The sequence below is a fragment of the Gastrolobium bilobum genome, unplaced genomic scaffold (genome assembly GCF_033153095.1).
Source record: "Gastrolobium bilobum isolate Gb01-03AN ecotype WA unplaced genomic scaffold, APGP_CSIRO_Gbil_v1 utg187773, whole genome shotgun sequence".
Taxonomy (NCBI): domain Eukaryota; kingdom Viridiplantae; phylum Streptophyta; class Magnoliopsida; order Fabales; family Fabaceae; genus Gastrolobium; species Gastrolobium bilobum.
The window spans coordinates 58,741-82,815 of NW_026897680.1; the positions used below are offsets into that span (position 1 = coordinate 58,741).

General features: G+C 33.9%; 2 protein-coding genes across 4 annotated transcripts; one reads left to right on the top strand and one right to left on the bottom strand.

Moving 5' to 3' along the window:
• The first annotated feature begins 5,019 nt into the window (after positions 1-5,019).
• LOC133309289 (uncharacterized) lies at positions 5,020-11,027 on the top strand. Of its 2 annotated transcripts, none has more exons than XM_061510052.1 (7): positions 5,020-5,128; positions 6,242-6,505; positions 6,624-6,682; positions 6,788-6,866; positions 7,079-7,217; positions 8,470-8,583; positions 10,488-11,027. In XM_061510052.1, exons 2-7 carry the CDS (start codon positions 6,336-6,338, stop codon positions 10,677-10,679), a joined length of 753 nt encoding a protein of 250 aa, XP_061366036.1. In that variant the 5' UTR covers positions 5,020-5,128; positions 6,242-6,335; the 3' UTR covers positions 10,680-11,027. The 2 variants fall into 2 exon arrangements, with proteins under 2 accessions (XP_061366036.1, XP_061366035.1); XM_061510051.1 differs by having other exon boundaries at positions 5,046-5,319.
• Positions 11,028-13,314: 2,287 nt separating this feature from the next.
• Positions 13,315-23,031, bottom strand: LOC133309284 (protein ESMERALDA 1-like). 2 transcript variants are annotated; one of them, XM_061510035.1, is made up of 10 exons: positions 22,516-23,031; positions 21,305-21,369; positions 19,083-19,158; positions 18,897-18,985; positions 16,704-16,901; positions 15,694-15,898; positions 15,426-15,593; positions 15,155-15,322; positions 14,890-15,080; positions 13,315-14,119 (listed from the first exon to the last, which is right to left on the bottom strand). In XM_061510035.1, exons 1-10 carry the CDS (start codon positions 22,888-22,890, stop codon positions 13,960-13,962), a joined length of 1,695 nt encoding a protein of 564 aa, XP_061366019.1. In that variant the 5' UTR covers positions 22,891-23,031; the 3' UTR covers positions 13,315-13,959. The 2 variants fall into 2 exon arrangements, with proteins under 2 accessions (XP_061366019.1, XP_061366018.1); XM_061510034.1 differs by having other exon boundaries at positions 19,083-19,150; positions 21,300-21,369.
• Positions 23,032-24,075: the final 1,044 nt, after the last annotated feature.

Genomic DNA, 24,075 nt, shown 5'->3' on the forward strand with positions numbered 1-24,075 from the left:
TCCCCCTTCTTACTGGGTTTTGGACATCGGTGCTACGCACCATGTCTGTGTCCGCCTTGATTTTTTTCTTTCATTTTTTTCTTCTCTTTCTTCTGTCTCATTTCCTAATGGTTCCTCGGTCGTTGTATCTTCTGAAGGTTCTGTTAAAATTTCTGATTCTCTCTTGCTTTCTAACGTTTTATACGTTCCTTCTTTTTTTTCAACCTTTTGTCCATAAGTGCCTTGACCCATGCTTCTTCCATTCTGGCTAATTTTTCTTCTTCTCTTTGTGTTCTTCAGGATCATGCTTCAGGGAAGATGATTGGGATTGCTAAACGCCTTGGTGACCTTTACATTTTGGACACCACGAATCTGTTTCCCACTGATTGTGTTCCCCATCCCCTATGTTTTTCGATTTCTGTTAAGAATAATGTTGTCTAGCATTCGAGATTGGGTCACCTTTCTCATTCTGTTTTGAATTCAATGAAAAGCACTTTGGGTTTTTCTGATTATTTGCAAGTTGACCACCATTGTTCTATTTGTCCTTTGGCGAAACAAAAACGCCTTCCGTTTATCTTAGATCCTAAACTTGCTTCTTCCCCGTTTGACCTTGTCCATTGTGACATTTGGGGGGCCTTCAACACTGTCTCTGTTGAAGGTTCTCGTTACTTTCTTACCTTGGTTGATGATTCAACCAGGTTTACTTGGACTTATTTCATGAGTTATAAGTCTGATTTTTCTGTTATTTTTCCCTCCTTTTACACTCTGATTTTTACTCAGTATAAGGTTCCCATTAAATCGATTCGTTGTGATAACGCTTCTGAGCTCAATCTGTCTTCCTTCTTTTCCTGTAAAGGAATTCAGATTTTTCACTCTTATGTCGAACGTCCCCAGCAGAACTCTGTGGTTGAACGAAAACACCAGCACCTCCTTAATGTAGCCCGTGCCCTTCATTTTCAATCCAAGGTTCCTCTCCAATATTGGCAAGACTGTGTCTCCACTGCTGTCTACCTCATTAATCGAACACCATCTCCTCTGCTTGGTTTCAAAACCCTCTTTGAGTTACTTTGCCACAAATCCCCTTCCTATGATCATCTTCGAATTTTTGGATGCCTATGTTACAGCTCAACCCTTCCCACAACTCGCCATAAATTTTCTCCACGTGCTTTGCCATCTGTTTTTCTTGAGGTGAAGATCGACTATACTAATGAAACAATTTATTTAGGTGAAGATCGACTAAGTGAGTCAAGAGGTAGAGAGGTCAATTAAGGAATTTAGGGTTAGATGTGAAAAGTGAGGAAACATAAAATCCCCCTAATACACTTTAAGGAACTTGTTAAAAAAAAATATAACCATTTACTAAAAAATAATAATAATAATGTAGCCTAATGGGTTAACTTGTCTCACACAAACTCATTTCAACCTGCATTTATGTGGGGTGGGTTATTATGAATTGATGTGTTAATAATTATAACTCATCCCATTAAATTTGATAGATTAAATGGGCTAACCCGTCAGATCAAATCCATTTTGCCGATTCTTATTATGTGATTAAATGAAAAATTGAAATTATGTTGGATTTACTACGGGATGACTATAAGCAAAGTACGAATTAAGTTAATATATCTTGATCATTGCATAATAATAAGGTTTCTTAATTTGTGATACTTTGTTATTTTGAACCTCCTTTCACTAGAAGTTCAAATGGGAACTACCAGAATATAAATAACCATTGTGTTTATGGACTCATGGCTTTAGATTAGACCTACGTCATTATGGATTGCATCCATAAATACTGTTTTCCATTCGATGATTGGTATTTATAGTTGCTCTGAAATGTTGTTTATTAGTTGCGGTTTGGTTCTATTTTCTGCGGCTCTGTTTGGTCGTGAATTACCATATATATATACACTAACATTTCTCATGATTCATGTCAATTATTGAAACAAAATTAATAATATTAAATTACGAAAGTATCAAAATTGGCATAATGTTAATTATGTCAAAAACGAAGTTGTGTTTTTATTGGTTTTACTTAATTTACAACTATTATTTTTTGAGTTGTACAAATTAAATAGCAACCTTTTTTACTCATAAATCCACGTAAACATGTTTGGGTTTGTGGTTTAAAAGATTTTTTGAGTCCGTACAGAATAAAGGAGATCAAATAGAATAAATTATCATATTCCATTCTTATTATTATTCGGTGAACAAACAAGATATGATAAGTTTATCATGTTATCTCATTTTATGTGGTCCATAGCCTCGTAAGCTATCCTAAGAACGTAAGATTCATCCTAGCGCCATGGGCCATCGACCATTAGACATTGACAATGTCACTGCTACTACTACTTAGGGATTGCAAAAATGAGCTAACCCGTCGGGCTGTTTCGTAACTCGCAAAAAATAAGCTGGCTGACAACTCGATTCAGCCTGACCCGAGCCAGCTCGAAAAAAATCGAGTCAATTTTGAAGCATGTGGGTACCATACTTATCTTCTATTTTTGTTTGTTTTTTGTTGTTAGTTTTGTCGCATGTGGGTACCATACTTATCTTCAAGTCTTGGTTTTCATTCACTTCTTGTTGTTGATCTGCTTGAGTAGTTAAGATGTTCTGGTTTTTGCAGCATGCTGATGTGCTACTCAAACCCCCAATTTTGAAAACCCTTTTTTCTACCAACCTACAAGCCAACTCATGTGAGTCATTTTTAAGCCAACCTGCGAGTCAATCCTAACTCGACTCTGGTTGGGTTGGATTGAATTTTCTAGCTCATTTTTTTTTCGAGCCAACCCTAACCCGGCTCGTTTTTTCGGGCCGCAAACGGGTTGGACTGGGATGACCAGTTTTGCCAACCCTACTACCACCATCGTTATTGCCTAGCCACTGCTGGCACCGGCTAGCCATAAGCCATTACCAACATCGCCTAGCCACCATCACCACCAAACATTGCCATCAGCCACTCGCTAGTCACCGCCCACCATGAGTCCATGACATTTATGTTTGAAAAAAAAAATTATTAACTTTCACTAAACAACAAATCTTTAACTATATATAAATATTGTGAATTATTATTTTTATTAATATTATTGAAATCAATTTTATTTATGTACATAAAAATTGACAATTAGTTTAAAATTTATTTTTTTATTTTATTTTTGGAAAATTTTAGAAGTTAGTTTATATGTTTTTATATATTTTATTTAAAATTATAATTTATTTTAAAAAAATTAAATTAGGAGCTTCCTATAAATAAATCAAAAGAAAAAAATTAAAAAAAATTATATAAAATTACATCATAAACAATATTTTTGTCAATTTATATCATATTCTAACACTATCTAATTTATTTCAAACATAAAATAATATAATATAATCATATCGGGCCATGTTTATTTATTGCACAACAAATAGAGAATAAGATATTTTGATTTGGATCCTCTTATGTTAATAAAAATATGACATGTTCATGTGTAGAATCATAAACATACAAAAGTGGATAAATGATGATAAATGACGTAAAAGAAGATATTAAAATAGATAGTTACAAAATTATAACCGTTGATTCACCTTTTTACCGTTCTGATTTGTTCACATGACCATATCATATATTTTTTAAGGAAAAAACATTTCTCCGGCAACTTGAGATAAGTTTATCTTTGATCATCTCAAAACTATGTCGTTTTATTTATTTATTTTCTTATATTAATTGATTCACCTTTAAATGATTATGATTTTTTTTTTCTCTCTCTTCTTTTATCACCATTGATCCATCTTTGTACGGTTATAATTTAGTAGCCGAAAATAAAGTTATCTTCGACGGTTTGAGAAACGATAAGCCCTTTTTTAATATGGGAAGATCCATTTTTAAGATATTTTCTTATTTTTTTTTACTCAATCCAACTCTATTAACCTATCTCTGCTTATCATATCCCATCCATCAAAGACCCATAAATTTCACTTTTAATTGAATCTACACTTACAAGATGAATCCTACCAAGGTGTAGGATAGAAACCGCCCAACATTTCAAAATGTCCATGGAATTTTTTTTTCCAATTTAATTCTTACGTATTTTTAATATAGTTTTTATATTATTATTCAATAATGTATTATTATATTATTAAAAATAGTAAGTTTTAAATTAATTATTCTAAAAATAAATAAATTCAATAAGGCAACAGTACATAATTGAATAGTAGTTTAAGAAACTTTACGGAGTCATTGCATTTGGAAATCTCCATTTTAACATTTTAAACTTTACGTGTAATTATTATAAGGGAAATGATAGTCTCATGTTACATAAGATATTTATCTCATATCATACACTCATAGAATTTTGTGCCAATTTTTTTTTTTAAATTATGGACCCCACATATTTGTATCACCTACATAAGATAATACTCTCATGTAACATGAGATTAATAAATCTCTTATTATAAAAGGAAAAAGTATTTGTCATTTTAAATGACATAATACTCTGTTCTTGTAAGAGAGAGACAGACACAGAAAAAAAATTATTTAAATTTTAAATTAAAAAAATCACTCACTTTCTCTCTCCCATTATTTCTATTTTTCTGTGTTTATCTCTCTCCTAAAATGACATAACTTATATCATTTAAAATGACAAACACCAAACTCTTATTAAAAATAGAAAATCATAACATGAAAATAAATATAACCGTTGGATCAATATAATCAATCTAACAATGAAATTAATCGATAATAAGCTCTAATTATTTCTTACAATATCTCATCTCTCTATAAAAATAAAAAAATGTCAACTATTTATAAATTATTGATTTTCCAATAAAAGTTTATAAATTTATTAAATATAATAATAATAAAAAACACAAGTGTTTGACCAATCGCACTACCTCAACCCTTAAAAAAAGAAAAGGAACCTGAAAAAATGGCCCTAAAATTAAGAAATAGCCAAGTAATATTGCGTAACTATTTGACTTGTAGTCAGAAGAATGAGAAAGCCAAGTCATATAATAGCCCCATTTAGTTGTGTTGAAATGAAACCCCAAAAGCCCAATTATGGATAATAAAAATTTTAAAGGAAGTGGGTGTTTTTCCGTGTTTGTAAGTTGTGTGTGCGATGCGAGCAATGATGCGAATATGCGTGGAGGGAAAGAGGAAGATTCTTGAGTAAAGAGCATCTTCTTCTCTCTTATTCTGTTCCCTTTTCTGTTTTTTTCTGTTTCCTCTCTCAATTTTCAAAAGGCTTCGTCCTTTTATCAACTGAAAATCAACATCTACTTTCATATCTTCCTTACTCATTCTTCTCCTATATATACATATTCCTGCATTGCTATTTTCTTCTCAGCTTTTTCCCTCAGGTTCTCTCTCTCTCTCTCTCTCTCTCTCTCTCTACTCACGCATGAACACAATGATGTTGTTTTTGTTGTTAATTGTCTTTTTTTTTTTTTTTTCTGATTGTTAGTTGAAGTCACTTTTATGGTTTTATTGTTGTTGGAGTTCGTTGAAAGGGAAATTTTGGGTTTGGAATTGTGAACTAAATAAGCTAGGTGTCACATATAGTAGCGACCTATGATCCATGCCTACCTGGGGATTTTATTTAGTTTTACTATTATTATTGTGACAATCTGGAGAGAGATGATGTGGGAAGGGATCACATTTTAGGTGGCTGAATTATAAATTCATATGGACGAATTTGAATTGAAAATCACATTTTAGTTGGCTGAATTATAAATTCATATGGATGAATTTGAATTGAAAATCAGGGATATTCATTTCATGTTGCATGTGTGTATATATATATATATATATAGTATACGTTATTCTACCTATCTTTTTTCATGCCTACTTTACCTGTCACTTTTCAACACAGTTAGATCAGAATCTTAGCTAACCTTTATCATTTCGCTTCCTTTAAGATTCTTATCTAACGGTGCTCGAGAATGGTAAGTAAGATAGGCATGAAAAAAATATAGGTAAAATAACATATCCCTATATATATATATATTCAAAATAAGTCATGACATTTTTTTTTTTAAGATGGAAGTGAACCTAATTTTGATCATGGGGAATTATTTGATATGTACACCATTTGTTAGCCTATGGTTGTTTCGGGGCCAACGAAATGAAAATTGATTTCAACAAATACGGGAAGGTTCATCTGAGTTAAACTCTTATATACTTTGTTATACAATCACCATCTTTAGCTGTTTTTCATGCTTGTATGTTTAAAAAAAAATTGATGTTAAGGGTACATATACTAATACTTTATTTTTATTGCAGCATTACTGGCTAGCACACAGCACTCTCCATCCAACTGGTGCCAGCAGTTTCTTGCTGGTACTCAAGTTGACCTTCATTTCGGGTGGGCAAGCACATGAGTCAAAAGAGTTCACTGAATCGCAGTAGAGCCCTTGAGGGTGTCCATGGGGTCCATCTGGCTCCTCATTCACCATTTGCTCTGACAGAAACTAATCAAAGTGGGGACCTTCACCCATCAACATGTAGAACTTCAACTACCGAAGAAAATCGGCTGCTGTTAATGCAGTGAGTGAAATATATATCCATCAGAAATTTTTAATTGATTGTAATTTTTGGTGATAGTAAAAGGAATTGAAAATTAAAAAAGCCATGCACAATAACCTACTAAATACATGTTCTTCAGACGAGTATGGCAACAAAGACCAGCATGCTTGAGATCCATCCATTGTACTAGTTGTCATGGTACTATTGAAATTTTTCCTTTCAATTTGATGTTACATTATTGTTTCCCTGCAATTAATCCAATCTCACATAAATAATTGATATATTACTACATCTCCTTATCAGGTGATCAGCATGTTGCTGAAACAGTTGCTAATGTGCTTACTTCAATTCCTTTTATAGCTCTTGGATTACATGCCCCCAGGTAATATGTTGCTCAAAGCATATTAAATTCTCTTCGTGTTTGGATTAGCTTATTTTTGGGAAAATAATCTCTTTTTTTCCTAGCTGCGTCCTGAGAGAGCTTTTGATAAAAAAAAGCAATTATTTCCCAGATTTAATCTGTTACTAAACACAGGCTCTCTTTTTTTACTAGAAAAACATCATTGTTGTCTTATGAATAATTGTGTAATGTAGGAAGAATCTCAGTTCGAAGTTGTATGCTAATTCATTAATTGGAGTTGGAGTGGCCTCAAGCATGTACCATTCTTCGAGAGGGAAGTTGAGGAAATTTTTGAGATGGGTTGACTATGCAATGATAGCCACAACATCTGTGGTAAGTGACACATTCATAGATAGATATAATTATAGGCTATTCAATAACATGCAAAAACCTAGCTATATGTGCTATATTCTGGACTTGGAAGCATTTGTCAATATGGTATAAACCATGTTACTGAAAGTGTGTCACTATAGTCAATCTATTGGATCTTGGTTACAAGAACTGAGTTTGAATTTTCTCTTCAGTTATGTTGTGATCATTAACGCATCGACTCAATTTTAAAATATCCTTTTCCTTAAGTTTTGTTTCAGTGGACAAGTTTCTTGTATATTTTTTACAATATTTAAAGCTAATCTTGTTGCCAATAATTGTGCTTCTAGCATATTGATTGAGTTCTTATATCTAGTTTTTTGTAGAGAGCAGATCTACAGTTGGTGGTTTCTAAAGATTACAACATGTTTGTATTTCTTTTATATCGATAACAATGCTGAGTGAGAGGTCTGACTATCATTCTGCGATATTCTTAATCACCAATTTTCAGTGTTTTAACTAAGGTCTTATTGGTTCTGCCTTGTTTTTTTAACTCCTCTTTTCCCTAAATATATTTGTTTTCCGTGTTGAGCTGCTTAAGTTTTACAAAGAAATATTGAAGACTCATCACTTGTGTATTCAGACATGTTCTATCCATGTATTGCACTTTGCATTTGGGAAAAGCTAAATTGGTTTAGATGAACTGAAACAGAAAAGATTGACCTTTATTTATTTTACCACCAATAAGTTGTTTCTTGCTTACCACTGAAAATATAGCAATTTTGTTTTCACAGCTGAAATAGACATGAATCCATGTGCTAAATTTTGATCTGTTTTGATACATTTCATTTAGTGTTGACTGATTGGTGAATACTAGTCTACATACTGTGTCTTTATGTGGTTTAAACAATTTTATCCAGAAGATGCCTTGTTAATTTTTAAATAAATTCAATGGTTCTAACTTCTACCTTTAGTCTTTCAAAATTTAATTTCATATAATTGACTGCCCATGAAATCATTTCTTAATTTTATTTTTATAAATATTATTATTGAATTTTAGCCTGCCTGCATTTTCCTCCGATTGCAACTCTCCCCTCCTAGAACTAACGAGAGTTCGAGACTAACATTGTCTAAGTCCAGTGTGTGTATACGCATGAGACAATCTAAAATGTTTTCCCTGTATTTTGAGTTTTGCATTTTTCCTTATTGCCTTGGTTGATATTGCTTTAGGTTCTTCCATGAGTAAATCATCTTTGAATATAAAATCATTCTGCAGTGTCTGTCAAGGGCCCTCAGAAGTGAGAACCCAAAGTTACTGATGGCAGCATCTGCAGCATTTCTTCCAGTTAATCCTTTGATGGTTTCAGTTATTCACACTGGGATGATGGAGGTAACTTGTTTTTTACTATTTATTTATGAAAATTTAGTGTTCATCTCTGTAATAGATTATTGTGTTGTTCCAGAAAAGCATGCTGACCAAGTTAGTGATTAACAAGACCACTGACCTTAGTTGATTTGTTGATTCATTGATTCTGAGACCATAATGTATTACAAACATTATCAAGATATACATAATGAAACATGACAAGTTCAACTGTGAAACAAATTAGAGTCAGTTTCACAATTTGGCTTTTGTTGTGGTTGAGTTTTATTATCACCTCATCCTTTGGTTTTAGTCATTGAATTAATAAGAAGATCAGCCAAAGCTAGCAATGAAGCTATAGGGAAAGATCCTATTTTATAGGATAATTAATGATAATTTTGGCCTATAACTTTTTTTTTCCTCCTGGACTTACATGGACTTAACCATAAAACAAAATCAGGTCCAAACACTGTTGTTTACTGAAGCTCGAATGTTTTTGAGTCACTTGAATGCCAGGACACCCTACTTAGTCACCCATGTTACTCCAAAGTGTAGAGGAGCTTTTCATGATGGAAATATTTTTAATTATAATACTTTATTTCAGTAGCAAATTCTAAACATATCATTATTGAAAGTTAAGACTAATTGTGCATTTGAGGGCAAGCCTTGGAGCAAGAGTAAGGCTGCTCTTTTATGAACGAAAGCTCATATATTCGAGTTTGCGAAATAGTCTCTTTGCAAAAATGCAAGGATAAGGCTGCATTCGATTGACTTTCACTTCTATCCTCGCAAAGTTGGGGAACCATATGCATCCAGGCTTCCCCTTTAAGCATTATTGTGCCTTGTGCTCCTCGAGCAGATGCTCGGAAGTTTAGTTATCTTTTGTTGAATTGAAGAGAAATAATTGCAAAGGTTTATTAGTGTGAATCAAGTGACCAAATATTTAAGGGTATGAGAAGTCAAAATGTTTATTTTTTGCTAATATAATATTTGTAATGGGTTTGGTTATTAGATATAACTAATGTCATGCAACTTCCTTAAATATCCTGACTTCAAACTGATTTTTGAAGTTTTAGCTTTCTTGTATTTGAAGTTACATTACCATTTTTCCAAACATGGTGATAGAGGTTTTGAAATTTTATTGGATAATAGAAGAGAGTTTGAATTACATTTTATATTTAAGATGACTCCTATCTTGCTTGTGCTAAGCCAACTCCAATTCTTTAAAAGCATTTCACTTTTATATTTTTAAGGCTTTTTTTTCTCCAAAACTAAGTCTGTGATTGTTTTTTAATTACTGTTGAAATAGAATTTATGCTTTTCTATATTTGTTCTAATTTTTTAGATATACCCATTATCTTAGAATGTATTTTACAATGAAAGTAGTAAAGCCCAAAACTTATTAAGAAGTGGGTTATTGTTTCCAAATATTCAGTATCTTCAGCAGCTTTAGTCAGACTATGAATGAGCAGTCCAATCTCAAGATGTGATCCGTTTGATTTGACATTTTTCTTTTTCTTTTTTCAAATCGGTCATGCTTAGGTCTAACGTGCGACAATGTTGATGCTATATGTCTACTGTAGTATATGAAAGTATATCTACTATATGTCTAGTATGTTTTAAACATGTTTAGGCATAAGAAGTCTAATGTGTTATAGTGCCTTTTAGTCTTGAGAGTTTACTCTTTAGAGGCTTCAAGGTCGCATACAAAGTGTTGGTGCCCAGTGCTTTTTTACACACAAACGCGGCTCTTGTCTAGTCTTGAAGTGTATATATGTAAATAACCGGAGGTTATGTGCTTGTGATATATTATAGTCACCCTTCAAATATTATTCCTGCGAGAACGTAGTAGAAAGATCTTGTCAGTAAATAAAAGCAAACTTGTTTATAGTTAAGCTTTTCTCCTTTAAGAAAAAAAATTGTTTTTTCAGGTAGCATTTGCTAAAAGGGCATTGAAAGATCCAGACTTGAGGATGGCTCACACAGTGCATAAGATGTCGACATTAATGGGTGGTATGCTTTTTATTGCCGATGATTTATTTCCTCAAACTCCATACCTTCATGCTGCATGGCATCTTGCTGCTGCTGTTGGTGTAGGCACCTGCAATAAGCTTCTTGAGTAGGTGTGCATACTCTATTCGAAAGCTGGAAAGCATGCATTCTGCTGAGCGAAGAATATTATCAACATAACTTGCCGACTTTACCTTATAATCAGTAATAGTTAAGATTATGAAGTAGTACATTATCCTCTTGGATTAGGTTTGTGTTGTAAATAAGTTCAATCCAAACTAGGTTCCCCATTATTTTTTACCTTCTCCAATTCTAGTTGTATTGTCATTAGTTAAATTCATTGGAGAAAGGGATTTGTGCTGCAAAAAACTGGCAAATTATCTTGTTTGATGAACATGCAGTTATAAAACTTCTTTAATTATAATTTGTATCTGAACTTGTATGTTGGGATATTGTTTCTATGGAGGCTCTTGAATTTTTCATTAAATATGATTTGATTTTCTGAAGATTTGAAATATATGATATGATGATATTTGGTGATGTACATATAGTTGACTAATTTCCGAATCATCATTATAAACAAAAACTAATCAAATGAAAAGCTATTTAAGATTTAATGTCTATGGCTCTAGTTACAAGCAAAAGCAGTAGAGGAAAGAGAAAAAAAAAAAAAGGAAAAAAATAAGAATGACTAGCGTGTACCTTTTATTTAATTAATAATCCGATTTTGATTGAAATATCGTCATACCAAAAAAATAAAAAAATAAAAAATAAAAAAGGAGAACTGATCCCAAAAAAAACAGAACTAGTATTTACGTGGTTATCAACTCTTGCGGTGTTTCTCATAAAATCTGGTATCTGAATTCAATCAATCGATTACAAAACATTACATTTATAGAGCTTTTGCTCAACCAGCGATCACATTAAGCAGTGAACGAAAGTTACAACAGAAAACTGATAAGTATCTAAAAGCAGTTAGTTTGATGCAAATTTGTTAGGGCACTATCCACGTCTGATGTGAATGCTGATGACGTGGAAAGATGAGTTTTATTCTCCAATACTCCCACAAGCTGAGCCATGTATATCATACATCCCCAGCTTGGAAATAAAATGCTACAAAGGTTTTGTAAACATGTAAACAAGCTCTGCAACTAGGAGAGTAAGGGCTTACAGCCTGACCTATCTTAGGCCTCAACTTCCATACTCTATTTTTTAAATAGAGCATGTTTACGCTTTCAGAAAATTTCATTTAAAAATTAGTATATAGACCCACTTTAAAAAGTTTAGTCTAAAAACCTAGAAGCTAGCCTTTTAATTTTGTTTAATAATATAATATATTTATGATATATATTGTTCACTTAAGGATATATTCTAAGATCATGATTTGTAGGGACAAGACTATTTTGCCACTTTTTTGACAAAAATTTATCGAATTGTTACACTAGAAAAAAAATTGTCAAAATGTCACGTCACGAGATTACGTGACGTCGTGTCAGCAAGTTTAAAGCCACGTAATATCTCTGCACAGTGAAGTGAGATTACGTGGCAAACTCTAAGTCGCTGCATTGTGCAACATTTTATGTGGCACCAGTAAAGCGTTTTACGTGACAGACTCGTTTCAAAGGATCATACCCCATATACATATAAATATATATTTATATTTATATTTATATATATATAGAGAGAGATGATCTTTTAACACTGGTGTCAAACTAAAAAGTTTGATATAAAATATTGACCGTTGATTTTCGTGCATCTAACAGTTGTAATTTATTAAATAACACTTATTAATTATCAATTAATTACAACTATTAAATGCACGAAAATCAACTGTTAAGATTTGAAGTAAAACTTATTATTCTTACACCGGTGTAAGAAGATTTTGCCCCATATATATATACGGAAAAAAAAAATCTGCTTTTGCTACATAAAAAGGTTTTTTGTTACTCACATAAAAGTGAATGGATCCCATTGTAAAGAAAAGTAAGAAAATGTTAGTGGAACACATTCACTTTTACATGAGTGTGGCAGAAAAAAAAAATTATAGCAAACACAAAAACATTAAACTATATATATATATATATATATATATATATATATATATATATAGCTTTAATATTTCTACGATGAATGCAGATAAGTTATCTACATTCACTTCCAAAATGACGTCGTTCTGGATTGAAAGATTAAAAAATTATAATGATAAAGACTATTATAATCCAAGAATAAATAATAATTACACAAAGATCTTGATTTTCATCCCAAAACGATGTCATTTTTGATTCAATAGAGATAACTAATCTGCATTCATCACACAAAAACAAACCCTATATATATATATATATATATATATAGGGGGTTGAGTTTCTCATTTTACCGGAGAACTCACCCCCTTCCTGCAGAGACACAACGAGATTTTTTTAAACTATAAATGGCCCCCACAAAAAAAATTGTGCTTGCAACAGGAGAAGTGATGCTTCCGGAGAACTATAATACCCATATATATATATATATATATATATATATATATATATATATATATGAAATTAATGTTTCTTATGTTGAAAAAGAGAAAATTATCTCCTAAATATACATAAAAGTATGTGAAACTCATGGAACCATGTGATTCGTGAAGAGGAGAAAAAAAAAAGAAAATATGGACCTCATACACTTTTATGTAGAGACAAAATTATTTCCATGAAAAACACAAATCAACCTGGAAATCCAAAGATAACATCTTTTGAGCCTTTTGCAATTGCAAGTCACTAGTGGTCAACTAATTACATTCACTGGTATCATCACTAAAACAATGGGGTACCAATGTAAAAGAATAACAAATGTACTCAGATACAGACATACAAATTAACAATGGGGCCCTCAATATGAGGGCAAACAAAAAGAAAATTTATAACAGGAACAAAGAAAATACAAAACTTCAACATAAGCTGAATTTTGTTAATGTACACAGAACAATCAGATGCTACAGCCTTAACACCCGGAGATCATTCTCCAGGTAATGTACAAGCAGGGTGTGAAGAAATGTGAGGTCGTCTTTTCATAGCTTGTTAGACAAAGCAGCAGCTAATTCAATATTAAACAAAGCTGAGTCAATGTTCTGGGAGAGTCCTGCAATTGACCAATTTTGACTCTCCTCAACTGGCATCATGTGCAAAAAAGATGCCACTCCCTTGAAATCCAATCACAGGAAATAATCAGATCTATGAGACCTCCAACAAAAGCTTGTTAACCTCCGAGAATTGGGTTTAATGCCCTCTCACCAGATGGAAAGGGGAAAAAATGAAATAATCACAATACCGGTAAAAGGCAGTCAGCAGCAAGGTATGCTCATAAAATCATAGGAAACAGAAACACCCATAAAATTCTGTCAGTAGATCAAGTTGCTGAAGATCTTGAATCATCAGTTCTATTTGCATGGCACATACAATCTGGACATGGAAAGCTATATATTGAGTCATTTGGTCTTTTGAGCTCAACTCCCTTGAAATCACTATGAGACCTCATGCTCAGCAATTGACGCTTGAGACCTTTCCATCTGCAAAGTAATCAAGTACAAGGAGTTAAGATACTTTCTACTAATAAGATAAAATTCTATTTGTAAAGTACTAAAAAAAGGAACATCTTCTATAAAAGGAGGAATGCTATGTACTGCATTCACAACTGAGTACAAGTGGCTCTATCTCAATTTAGATGCCCCGACTTAACTCTTTCCTCCGAACTCAAATGGAGTCAGAGGTACAGTTTGTGCATAGTTTGAAATGCAAGAGTTGCAATGTAGCTCTAATTTTCTATAAGATATCTGTTGGTGGCCAAGGCTGGCATAGTTTCTTACTAGCCCCATTTACACAAGAGATTCCAAGTGAATTTCTTCCCGCTCAATGAGTGTTTATTATTATTATTATTATTACTATAGAGATAGGTTATACTTATAACTTTTTTTTTTCTTTATAATCTCGTACAACCACTTTGTTACCATTAAATCAGAATCATGTTAACAGCTCTCATTCGATATTATTTCATAACCATTGATTTGTTTTTGATCCAACGAAAAATAATTATAAGAGATTGTAAATATAACCTTCCTATTAACAGTAACAATAACAATCATATCTTCTTCAAACATGAACTTGTTATGAAACAAACTCCCAATTGTATTACTTATCATGAATCTTCAAATATATTTACTTCCCTATCACTTTCGACCAGGAAAAAAAGGTCAGGGTATTTGTCTTCTAGTGTATTCATGTCTAATTTTCATAGCAAAATCGAACAGGAGGAAATATATACCGAAGTAACAATACATACCCAATATTGGGACTATCAAAGAGTACTGCCAACTTTCTCTTGTCAGGCCTAATTGTCTTAGAGTGTCCACCATACAAATATCTTCTGTGGCCCAGTAGAAAATGAGGGAAGTTACCACCCTGAGTTGTGACGAACACCTCACTCTGAAGACAAACAGTGTAGTCTATAGCAGCCATCCTGGAAGAATAATTCTAAAAGTAACTTAAGTCAAAATCATAGCACTTAATCCTACAGTGGATGGGTAGGGTAGAGTACAAATATATACCTTAAATGGAGCAAGTTCCTGTTCAGAAGCTAGAGTCTCCTTAGTATGCAAATTAGGAAACATCTCCAGTAACGGGACCATTGTTTTCTCAGCATTATATATTTTTCCAGATGCCAAATAGATAGATGTGTTCTTTGTGAAACCCATTCCCCTCAGCATAAGGCCAACCTGAAGATATGGAGGAAGGACTAACAACTTAGAAAAGTTATTCCCTTTAATTGTCTTGCTCTTCTTACAGATCAAGATAACTGGACATTTACGGAGATAATACCTCTAATGGAGTGAGGGGACACTTCCCATTGAGTCTGATTGCTCCAGGACGTATAACTCGTCCAGGTTTTGTAAATTTCCCTTTCCAACCTCTTTCTCTTGCTGCAACCATGTCTTCTTTCTCCTGTTTTCCACCATCAAAAACACAACAAGAGAAAGCAACCATATCCTGCGCATGGGAAAGCAAGTGAAAAAAGTTGCAGCAAATATCAATATGTAATGTCACCGTTCATACTTTAAAGCAACATTTATATCTGACTTAAACCAACCTCTTCAAAACGTAGATGCACGGAGACATATTTGCCGCCATTCATTGCACTAAGTTTCCTCATTCTTGCAACCAAAGATTCACCCGTGGTCAATAAAGGACTTGAAAATCGTAAAGCCTCATAATTTGCTAAGCATCTGAGATGCTGGACGACTGGAGGAGCATCAAATGACAATCTATTTGCAAAAGGTGAAATCCTTATAACCCTGCAAGATTGAATAGACAAATATGTAAGCTAATACAGCAAACATAATAGTTTTCCTCTTGCCAAATTATAACCATGATATGAGATCACCCAGCAACATTTCATAAAAACTCAATCTGAAAAGCAAACACATACAGGTCTGAATTGCACATGTATTGACAATAAATGAATAGTAGAATAACAAACTAATAAAATGACTATCAATTCATATTTCATAATTAGCAGAATCTCTGTGTATATCAAAATGCTTTGATGCACAAGCTGGGACTGTCAAAATTAGGCAATGTTTTTGTGGTAATGTTCAATATTTGCTACACTTTGGTGCATTTGGATGGAGTTAACTATATTTTTTTTCGGATATCTCCTAAGATAAGTAGCTGCTGTGGGATAAGATTAGGCGTTTTCCTTTCATATAGAGTAAAGCACATGGTTTTCTAAAAGGGGTGTCCCACTCAGATTTGATGAGTGATTGGGCAACATTGCTACATCAATGTCTTTTGTTCCTTCTTGTTTGATTTTTCTTTTCTTCTATTTTAAGGAGGATTTCTTATCCTCCTTTCCCTTTGTATTCTCCTCCTCTCTGTCTTAATAAATTTCTTCTCTTATCAGAAAAAAATAATAATAATAGCTAAAAAACATAGCATTTCACTAGAGTAAAATCCACAATACTACAGCAAAAAGGCCACAACACCACAACGTTTTGTATTCCTTCTTCCAAATACCATGGACAAGTATCAATTGTGTTTAACTATCAGAGATCAATGACAATAAGTAATAGACTCATACAACGAATATCATACACTCACTTTTCTTCAAGTAACTTTGGGAGTACCACATCTCTGTAATACTGAATGGATGACCATGCCTTGATCCTAAAATTGTAAACGTTTGTCATGTTGCTTCCAAATCTTTCCATCAGGTAATCAGGAATCTTGTCAACCACCCGTACATAATTTTTCAAGGTATTCACAAAATATTCTTCATCATAAATGTCACCGAATTTGCTGGAAAGTTGAAACATTATGAAACAATTTAGTCTCTTGAACATGAAACACCTTGATCAACATTGATATAACTACCAACAAACCCGTTAGTCACTACAAAAGTGTAATTTTATAAGAACCATAGTAGTTAATCCCAAATCATGGTGCAGTGCAGCCAATCCCAAAAATGCTATAGCGGATTGCTAAGTGGCTGCTACACTTAAAATAGTGGATAGATACACATATAAATACTCAAAATTTGTTTCATCAATCAAAATTCATAGCTTAAAGGCACAATCATCAGTACTAAAACAGAGCAAAGATACACATGAAAGGAGGCATGACCAAAAACAGAATAACAGAAGCCGAGAACTTGCTAAATTAATGGCAAGTAGCAAATAATAATGGTCTAACAAGTTACAAATAAGTGAAATAACACTAATCTAACAAGTTTTGGTAGCTGAACCCATCTACTTATGCCCAAAAAAAAAGTCAGACAAGTAAAAGCATAACCAAATAGAAAATAAAGACTATTTATAAAATATATAAACAGAAAAATAACAATGAAGTCAATTTCCAATAAAAGGGCAGTGATGCCTTATCAAATCTTTGAAAGATAGAAAGAAAAAAAGGTTCACGTCATCACTTATGAAAATTGCAGAGCTGTGCAAAAAGTCCACATTTTCGTTTCTTGTCAAACAAGAAGGTGTGAACAGAGGATGCGACTGCCAGAAAAAGGGCCAGGATGTGGCAGCAAAAAGGGTAGACCTGGCAGGAAAATGTTTCAGATAGCTCCCATGTTTCCTGTAGCAGCGTTGACAGCCGCAAAATGAGCCACGGGCATGACACAAAAGTGTTCCATGACTAAGCTGTGCTAGCAGCCTGTGGTCAACACATGCCGCACCAGCTTATAGCGCCATGAAATGGAGAGATTAACTACTTCCGATAAGAACTAATATATACAAAATATTCCATCTAACACAACAGCTTAACCAAGAATAGTATTCGACAGTGGGAAAGGGAGTAAAGGAATGTCCTATAATAAATTTTATGATAATATTTCGATTATGGAGTTGTTTCGTTATAGAATTCATTGTTTCAAATTTTTGGTAACATGTTGGGTACACCCTACGTCATTGGACCAATTTTCTATGATTAACTTTAACAGTTTTAGTTAAGTAATGGAGCCAAATTTTAGTAGGAATGTGCAAATGTGCAATTTTTCTGGTGGATGACTGAGTAGATGGAAGCAAGTTTGATGATGGGTTCGCCAGCCAGAATGGTTGGCAGAATAGTGATGAACGGTGGCAGACAATGGTCAACATAGAGGTTCTCTGCCGGAAAGTGGCATGGCAGAGTAAGGCTGGCAAACTGGAGTCAAATTATAGTCGGCCCAGGAGAAAAAAGAAAATGGACAGTGCGTTCGGCAGGCATGCCCGGTTTTGAATTGCCTCTCTTTAAGCTTTGGATACCATGTTGAGAGAGAAAAGAGAAGCAAATGCTGAGAACTGTATGTCTTAACTATACCAAGGACTTGATTCTTATAAAATGAATATAATAAATACAAATATACAAACTTTCCTAATTACAACATTTACATGATGCACTGAACCTAGACATAATGAAACACGTTTTTACCATCTTCCCACCATGCAAGCTTTTCTAAAATACAGGAAGTTATAGTTAGTGGAGTAGTTATTCTCATCTTTCTTTTTTCCTAAAAAAAAAAGGGAAGCTAAACTGATTGAAGACCAAATAGTTATTTAAAATTTTAAAAATTCTTTTCATTTGTATTATTAAAACAAATACAGATTGGCACACAATGACACAGGTGTCAAGATGCCTTTTTCCTTTAAATAAAATAGACAGTCAAGGACTATGTTGTTATAAATAATTTTTATCACTAAAATTAAAAGAAAAGGCTGAGTAACAAACACTACCTAGTTAATACTATGCCAACATAAAGCACTAGGTCCTGAAAACCACTAAAATTAAAAGATGGGAAAACATACAAACCTAGGATCTTTCCATATGCTATGATAATGGAAATTTGGTATCACAAGTGTAGCATTGAGATAGCCTGCCACAGCAACAGCATTGCATACCTGTGAAGCACGTCATTCATTAAATAAATAAGTCGTGAGTAGTGCTATATTAAGCACACTTAAGACAAACAAAAAGGAATATACACAAAACTCTAACCGATGTCCTTTGCTGATTTAAGCCACCATTAGCCTCTACATAAATGTATCCATTTGATTCAGGAAGACCTGTTAAAAACATAAGTTAAACAGTCTATTGGCAGAAGATACAAACATAATTTCCCAGGTAATGCAATAAAAACAGCCCACTTTGTCAGAATGTTTGACAATATGCTGCTAATCTTTTCCTAGCTTGAGTAATAAGAACTTGGGTGATTTAACTTGAAAACAAACCACACAATCACGTACTCACAAAAATCTAATGCAAAATCGTTGCCATATAACATGTCATATCCTACAATATCCCTTGCACTTGAATCAAGGAGAGATCACCCCTCTGATATGAGGAACAACTAAGCAACTAGGATATAACAGGCATAAAATAAACATTAATCTTCTATTTACTTCATTTTTAGTATTTAAATCATATTATCATATACTATATTGCCTTAGCCTTTACTGTTGCTGTTCGCTGATGAGCTTTATTTTCTACTGTGCATCTGCATGTAGCCGATTATTTTCTCTTGTTAGTTAGCTCAGTTAGGTTGGTTACAAGTTAGTTTAGTTTCTGTTGAGATGACTCAGCATTGTGTCATCCTTAGAGCTCTATATAGAGCCTTTGTGTAATCTTTTAGTTTAGTTCAACATTTTCTGAATAATACAGAAACTCTCTCTCTCTCTCTCTCTCTTCTCCACTTCGATTATGGAATTAGAGCCTATACGCCCCCATTTATCAAATAAAAAAAAAGTTGATTTAAACACAAGGGAACCAAAAATAAAGAATGGGCCTTTGCATTATCCAATCCAAAAAAAAAGGTCTCGCATGAGGGGGCGTGTTAAGAGATATAATAAAATCATTTGCGTGCCTCCTCTAGCAGCTTAAGCTTTTGGGAGAGCTTCTTGCATGACATGGTATCAGAGCATTATGATATGCCACTTACTAGACCTGAAATAAGCCATGTTGTTGGTGTGTCAATTTATGTCACAATCTTTAGAAGACCATTGGAAGATTGTTAAATGTATTTTACGATATCTCAGAGGTTCTACTACTCATGTTCTAATGCTACAGTCAGCTAGAGTGAATCAAACTCTTTCTCTCACAGCCTATTGCGATGCGGATTAGGCTAGTGATCCTGATTATTGTCACTCTGCATGTCTTTTTCTTGGACTTAATTTGGTTTCATGGAGGTCTAAGAAACAATCCCTGGTTGCCCGCTCAAGCACTGATGCAGAATACAAAAGTCTGGCCATTACCTCAGCAGAAATTTCAGGCTTCAATCCTTGCTTCGTGAGCTTCAGATTCCTCTGCAAACTCCTCTGATTCTATGAGATAACCTAAGTACTGTGGCTCTATCTCATAACCCTATTTTGCATGCTCAAAACAAGCATATGGAGTTTGATGTCATTTTTGTTTGTGAGAGGGTTATAGCCAAAGAATAGATGGCTTCCAGCTTCAGACCAAATTGCAGATTCATTCACAGTCTTTATCAGCTCCAAGGTTTGCTGAACTTAGGACCAAACTCGGTCATTGACTCCTCTCAGCCCCTCAATAACCCATGAGTTTGAGGGGGTGTAATGGCATATACTATATTGCTTAGCCTTTACTGTTACTGTTCTTTGATGTACTTTATTTTCTACTGTGCATCTGCATGTAGCAGATCATTTTTTCTTGTTAGTTAGGTTGGTTACAGGTTAGTTTAGTTTCTGTTGAGAAGACTCAGCATTTTGTCATCTTTAGAGATCTATATATGGAGCCTATGTGTAATCTTTTAGTTTAGTTCAACATTTTCTGAATAATACAGAAACTTTCTCTCTCTCTCTTCCACTTTCTCTCATTTTCTTTCCATGGTTTCTTTGACTTTGATAAATCATAAATCTAGTTGATGTTGACCCAAGTATTAGGAAAACTGTCCTTAATTCCATCCACACAGGTGAATTTTGTGAGAGATAACGAAGAAATTTTCTAGACAAATAAATAAGGTATTATTTTAAAGTTTAATATGACAGGCAACAAGTAAGTTGAATGAATATTTTAAATTTTATTAATAGTAACACCAACAAGATGTACCTATGCATTAGATATTACTCTAACAACAGAAGCATAAAACTTAGTCAATATTCCAATGAGAAATAGACTCCAAAGACCAAATAAGTAAAAGGAAAAGAGAGAGAAAGGAAATTCTGATCATACTGTGCATCAACACTAATCATATTATACCTTCTGAAGATCTGTCTACACATGGTTTCCAACCACCACCTTTAGACGGACTCTTCCATATTGTTGATATCTGAAAGGAAGTCAATTGCGTTTGTCACTAAAAGTATCCAATTTAACAGAAAAACAAACTGGAAGTAAAAAGTATGAAGATCTGTAAAGTAAAATGGAAATAATTAACAAGACTAAATTTTTTTATTTTTTTATTTTGGTTTTCCAAAGGTGTTTGGATGAGACGAATCCCCTTCATGACGTAGAGCATGAAGGTTTCTACATCAAGAATCATGGTGTGAAAGATTCAAAAGATGACCCATATAGATGATTAAAAAAAAAAATAGGAAAACAAAACTATACAAGCCATTATTTTAAGTTCCAATAATCCAGAACAACTTAGAATTTTACATATACAAATATATAACAATATTTACTATCAGACATGAAACATTTCTTAAATAAGTGAAGGTATAATAAATTCTCAACTTCTGACAAGAGACATCATGATATTTTAACAAACTCTAAAACATAAACGGGAATTCCCTTTTCCTTATTTTGTTAATCATTACTATCATCTTATGCGAATACCTTGGGAAGGCAGGTTCGTTTTAAAGCAGGGAAAAAATAACTAGAAGTTAAGCACATAAGTAAACAGCAATCAAGGACTTTGATGCTTCTGCCAATGGCTTGTATAGTTGTATCCTAGTGACACCCAACTTCCTTACCAAGCACCTCGGGTTAAGTTTGATATCCAGTAAGTCTCAATGTATGAAACTTAGCCAGCTCTTCCCTGTCCAAGCACCAGATCTTAAGACCTCCCTTGTAATCACCAAAATAAATAAAGAAGCTAGATGCTTCTACATCAACGTGGCCAAACTTTCTACTCCCTAAATGTCCAAATAACAGGCCAGCTAATACACAAACCAAAGAAGCTAATACACAAATCACTTTTCCACAAATAACTAGCCCCTATATATTGATATCAACGTAGTAACAATACGAAGTAATATTAGAACAACCAAAGAGTTGATTCTGAACATTCCAAAATCCAAACCATAAAATGCAAGACAAACAACAAACGCATTATCTGATCTTCCAGGTTCTTAATCTAAATTTTTTGCATATATTGAGATCCCTATCACGAGATCCTCAAAATTCAACAATAAACCGAAATCAAAGAACCAACAATATTCGATTTCGGCAACAAAATAGTGAAAACACGAACCGCATCGCCGGAAGAACCATCGGCGTCCATCTCGTGTCGGAGCTTGGCGAAGAGCTCGGGGCTCCGGTAGATGGAGCCGGGCGCGGGACGGTGCTTGATGATGGGAACGACGTCGAAGGATACTGTTCCCATGTAGAGGAGCATGCCGGAGATGTAGATGAGAGGCGCGAAGAGGAACACGCCCTGGCGGCGGAGCAAGACGGAGAGAAAGATCCAGGCGAGGCGCTGCGCGACGTTCCGAGAAGGCGGCTGGGCTGGGGAGAAGCGACCAGCCTTGGAGCGGGCATGGCGTAGGCGTGGCGACCGGAGCGGCGAGGACGGCGGCGACGGCGGCGTGGAGTGTCCACTGCTGGGTAGCCGGTTGTATGGGAACATTTGGTGATTAAAATTTCACAAAACGTCACGTCATAATTAAGGTGCGCGCGCACCTCTCTTATCTTTCTCTCTCTAACCCTTTCAGAATTTTGCAATAAAAATGCAGAGGGTGAGAGACACCCAGAACAATGACCGTGTTTCTTCCTCTTTCTTTTTTTTTCTTTTTTTTTTTTTATGTTTGAGCCTGGATGAATTGAAATGAAGGAAAATAAAAAATAAAAAAAAATGAGAAGTATTAGAACGAGAACACGTGCTGTTCAGGAAGACAGACTGCGCGTGGTAGGCAAGTGGGGAATGATTGATTGAGATGGAATTGGTTTTGTGCTATATGTATATTCCTTCTCCTTTATGTAGGGCTTTCATCTTCTTCTTCTTTTTTCTGTGAAAGAGGGAAAAGACCCTAAAATAACAACCGATTAGAGCTAGTAATTAGGTAGTATCTAGTATAAGCAACATAAGGCCAAATTAAAGGAAACGTTCTGAGCGATTTGGCTTGCCTTATTGAGGCAATAATCACTTTCAATCAGCTTTTTGACCGTTGTGGTCTAAAATTTTTAACAAAAATAAAAATTACAAGTAGATGACGTTATCAATTTATTTATCCATCTCATGAATTGGATTATTGGGGTGCAAAATGATGAGTCAGGATTTTTCTTTTTTTAAGGGGCGAAATTATATGAATTTTAAAATTTATAATTAAAATAAAAATTTATGTAATTGGATATTTCGTGGATACGATAATACGAACTGATAGGATAAGAGGACTCGATAAGAGTAAAAAATGAAAAGAGGACTCAATATGAAATATAATATATGGTGTTAAGATATGATATAAATACAAAAAAAAATATCATTTTAATAAAATTTCATATAATTTTTTAAAATTGATTTTTAAACATTTTTGTACTTATTTATGCATTAATTCTTATTTAGAGATGGTAAAAAAAAAAAAAAAGATAAATGGTGGTGGTAGATGCGATGGTGGCAGGCGGGAGTGACAGTGTTAGCGATGACTAGTGGGAGCTAATTGACGACAGAGGTGGTTAGTGGTGGTAGGAGGTGGTGACAATGGTGGTGGTTGGTAGCTCATGATAATGGAAGCGGCTGGCTGATGGATAGTGGTGACTGACAGTCTGTCATGACCTAAAAATGAGCCATGACAAGTGCACAGGCTAAGGTAGCCCA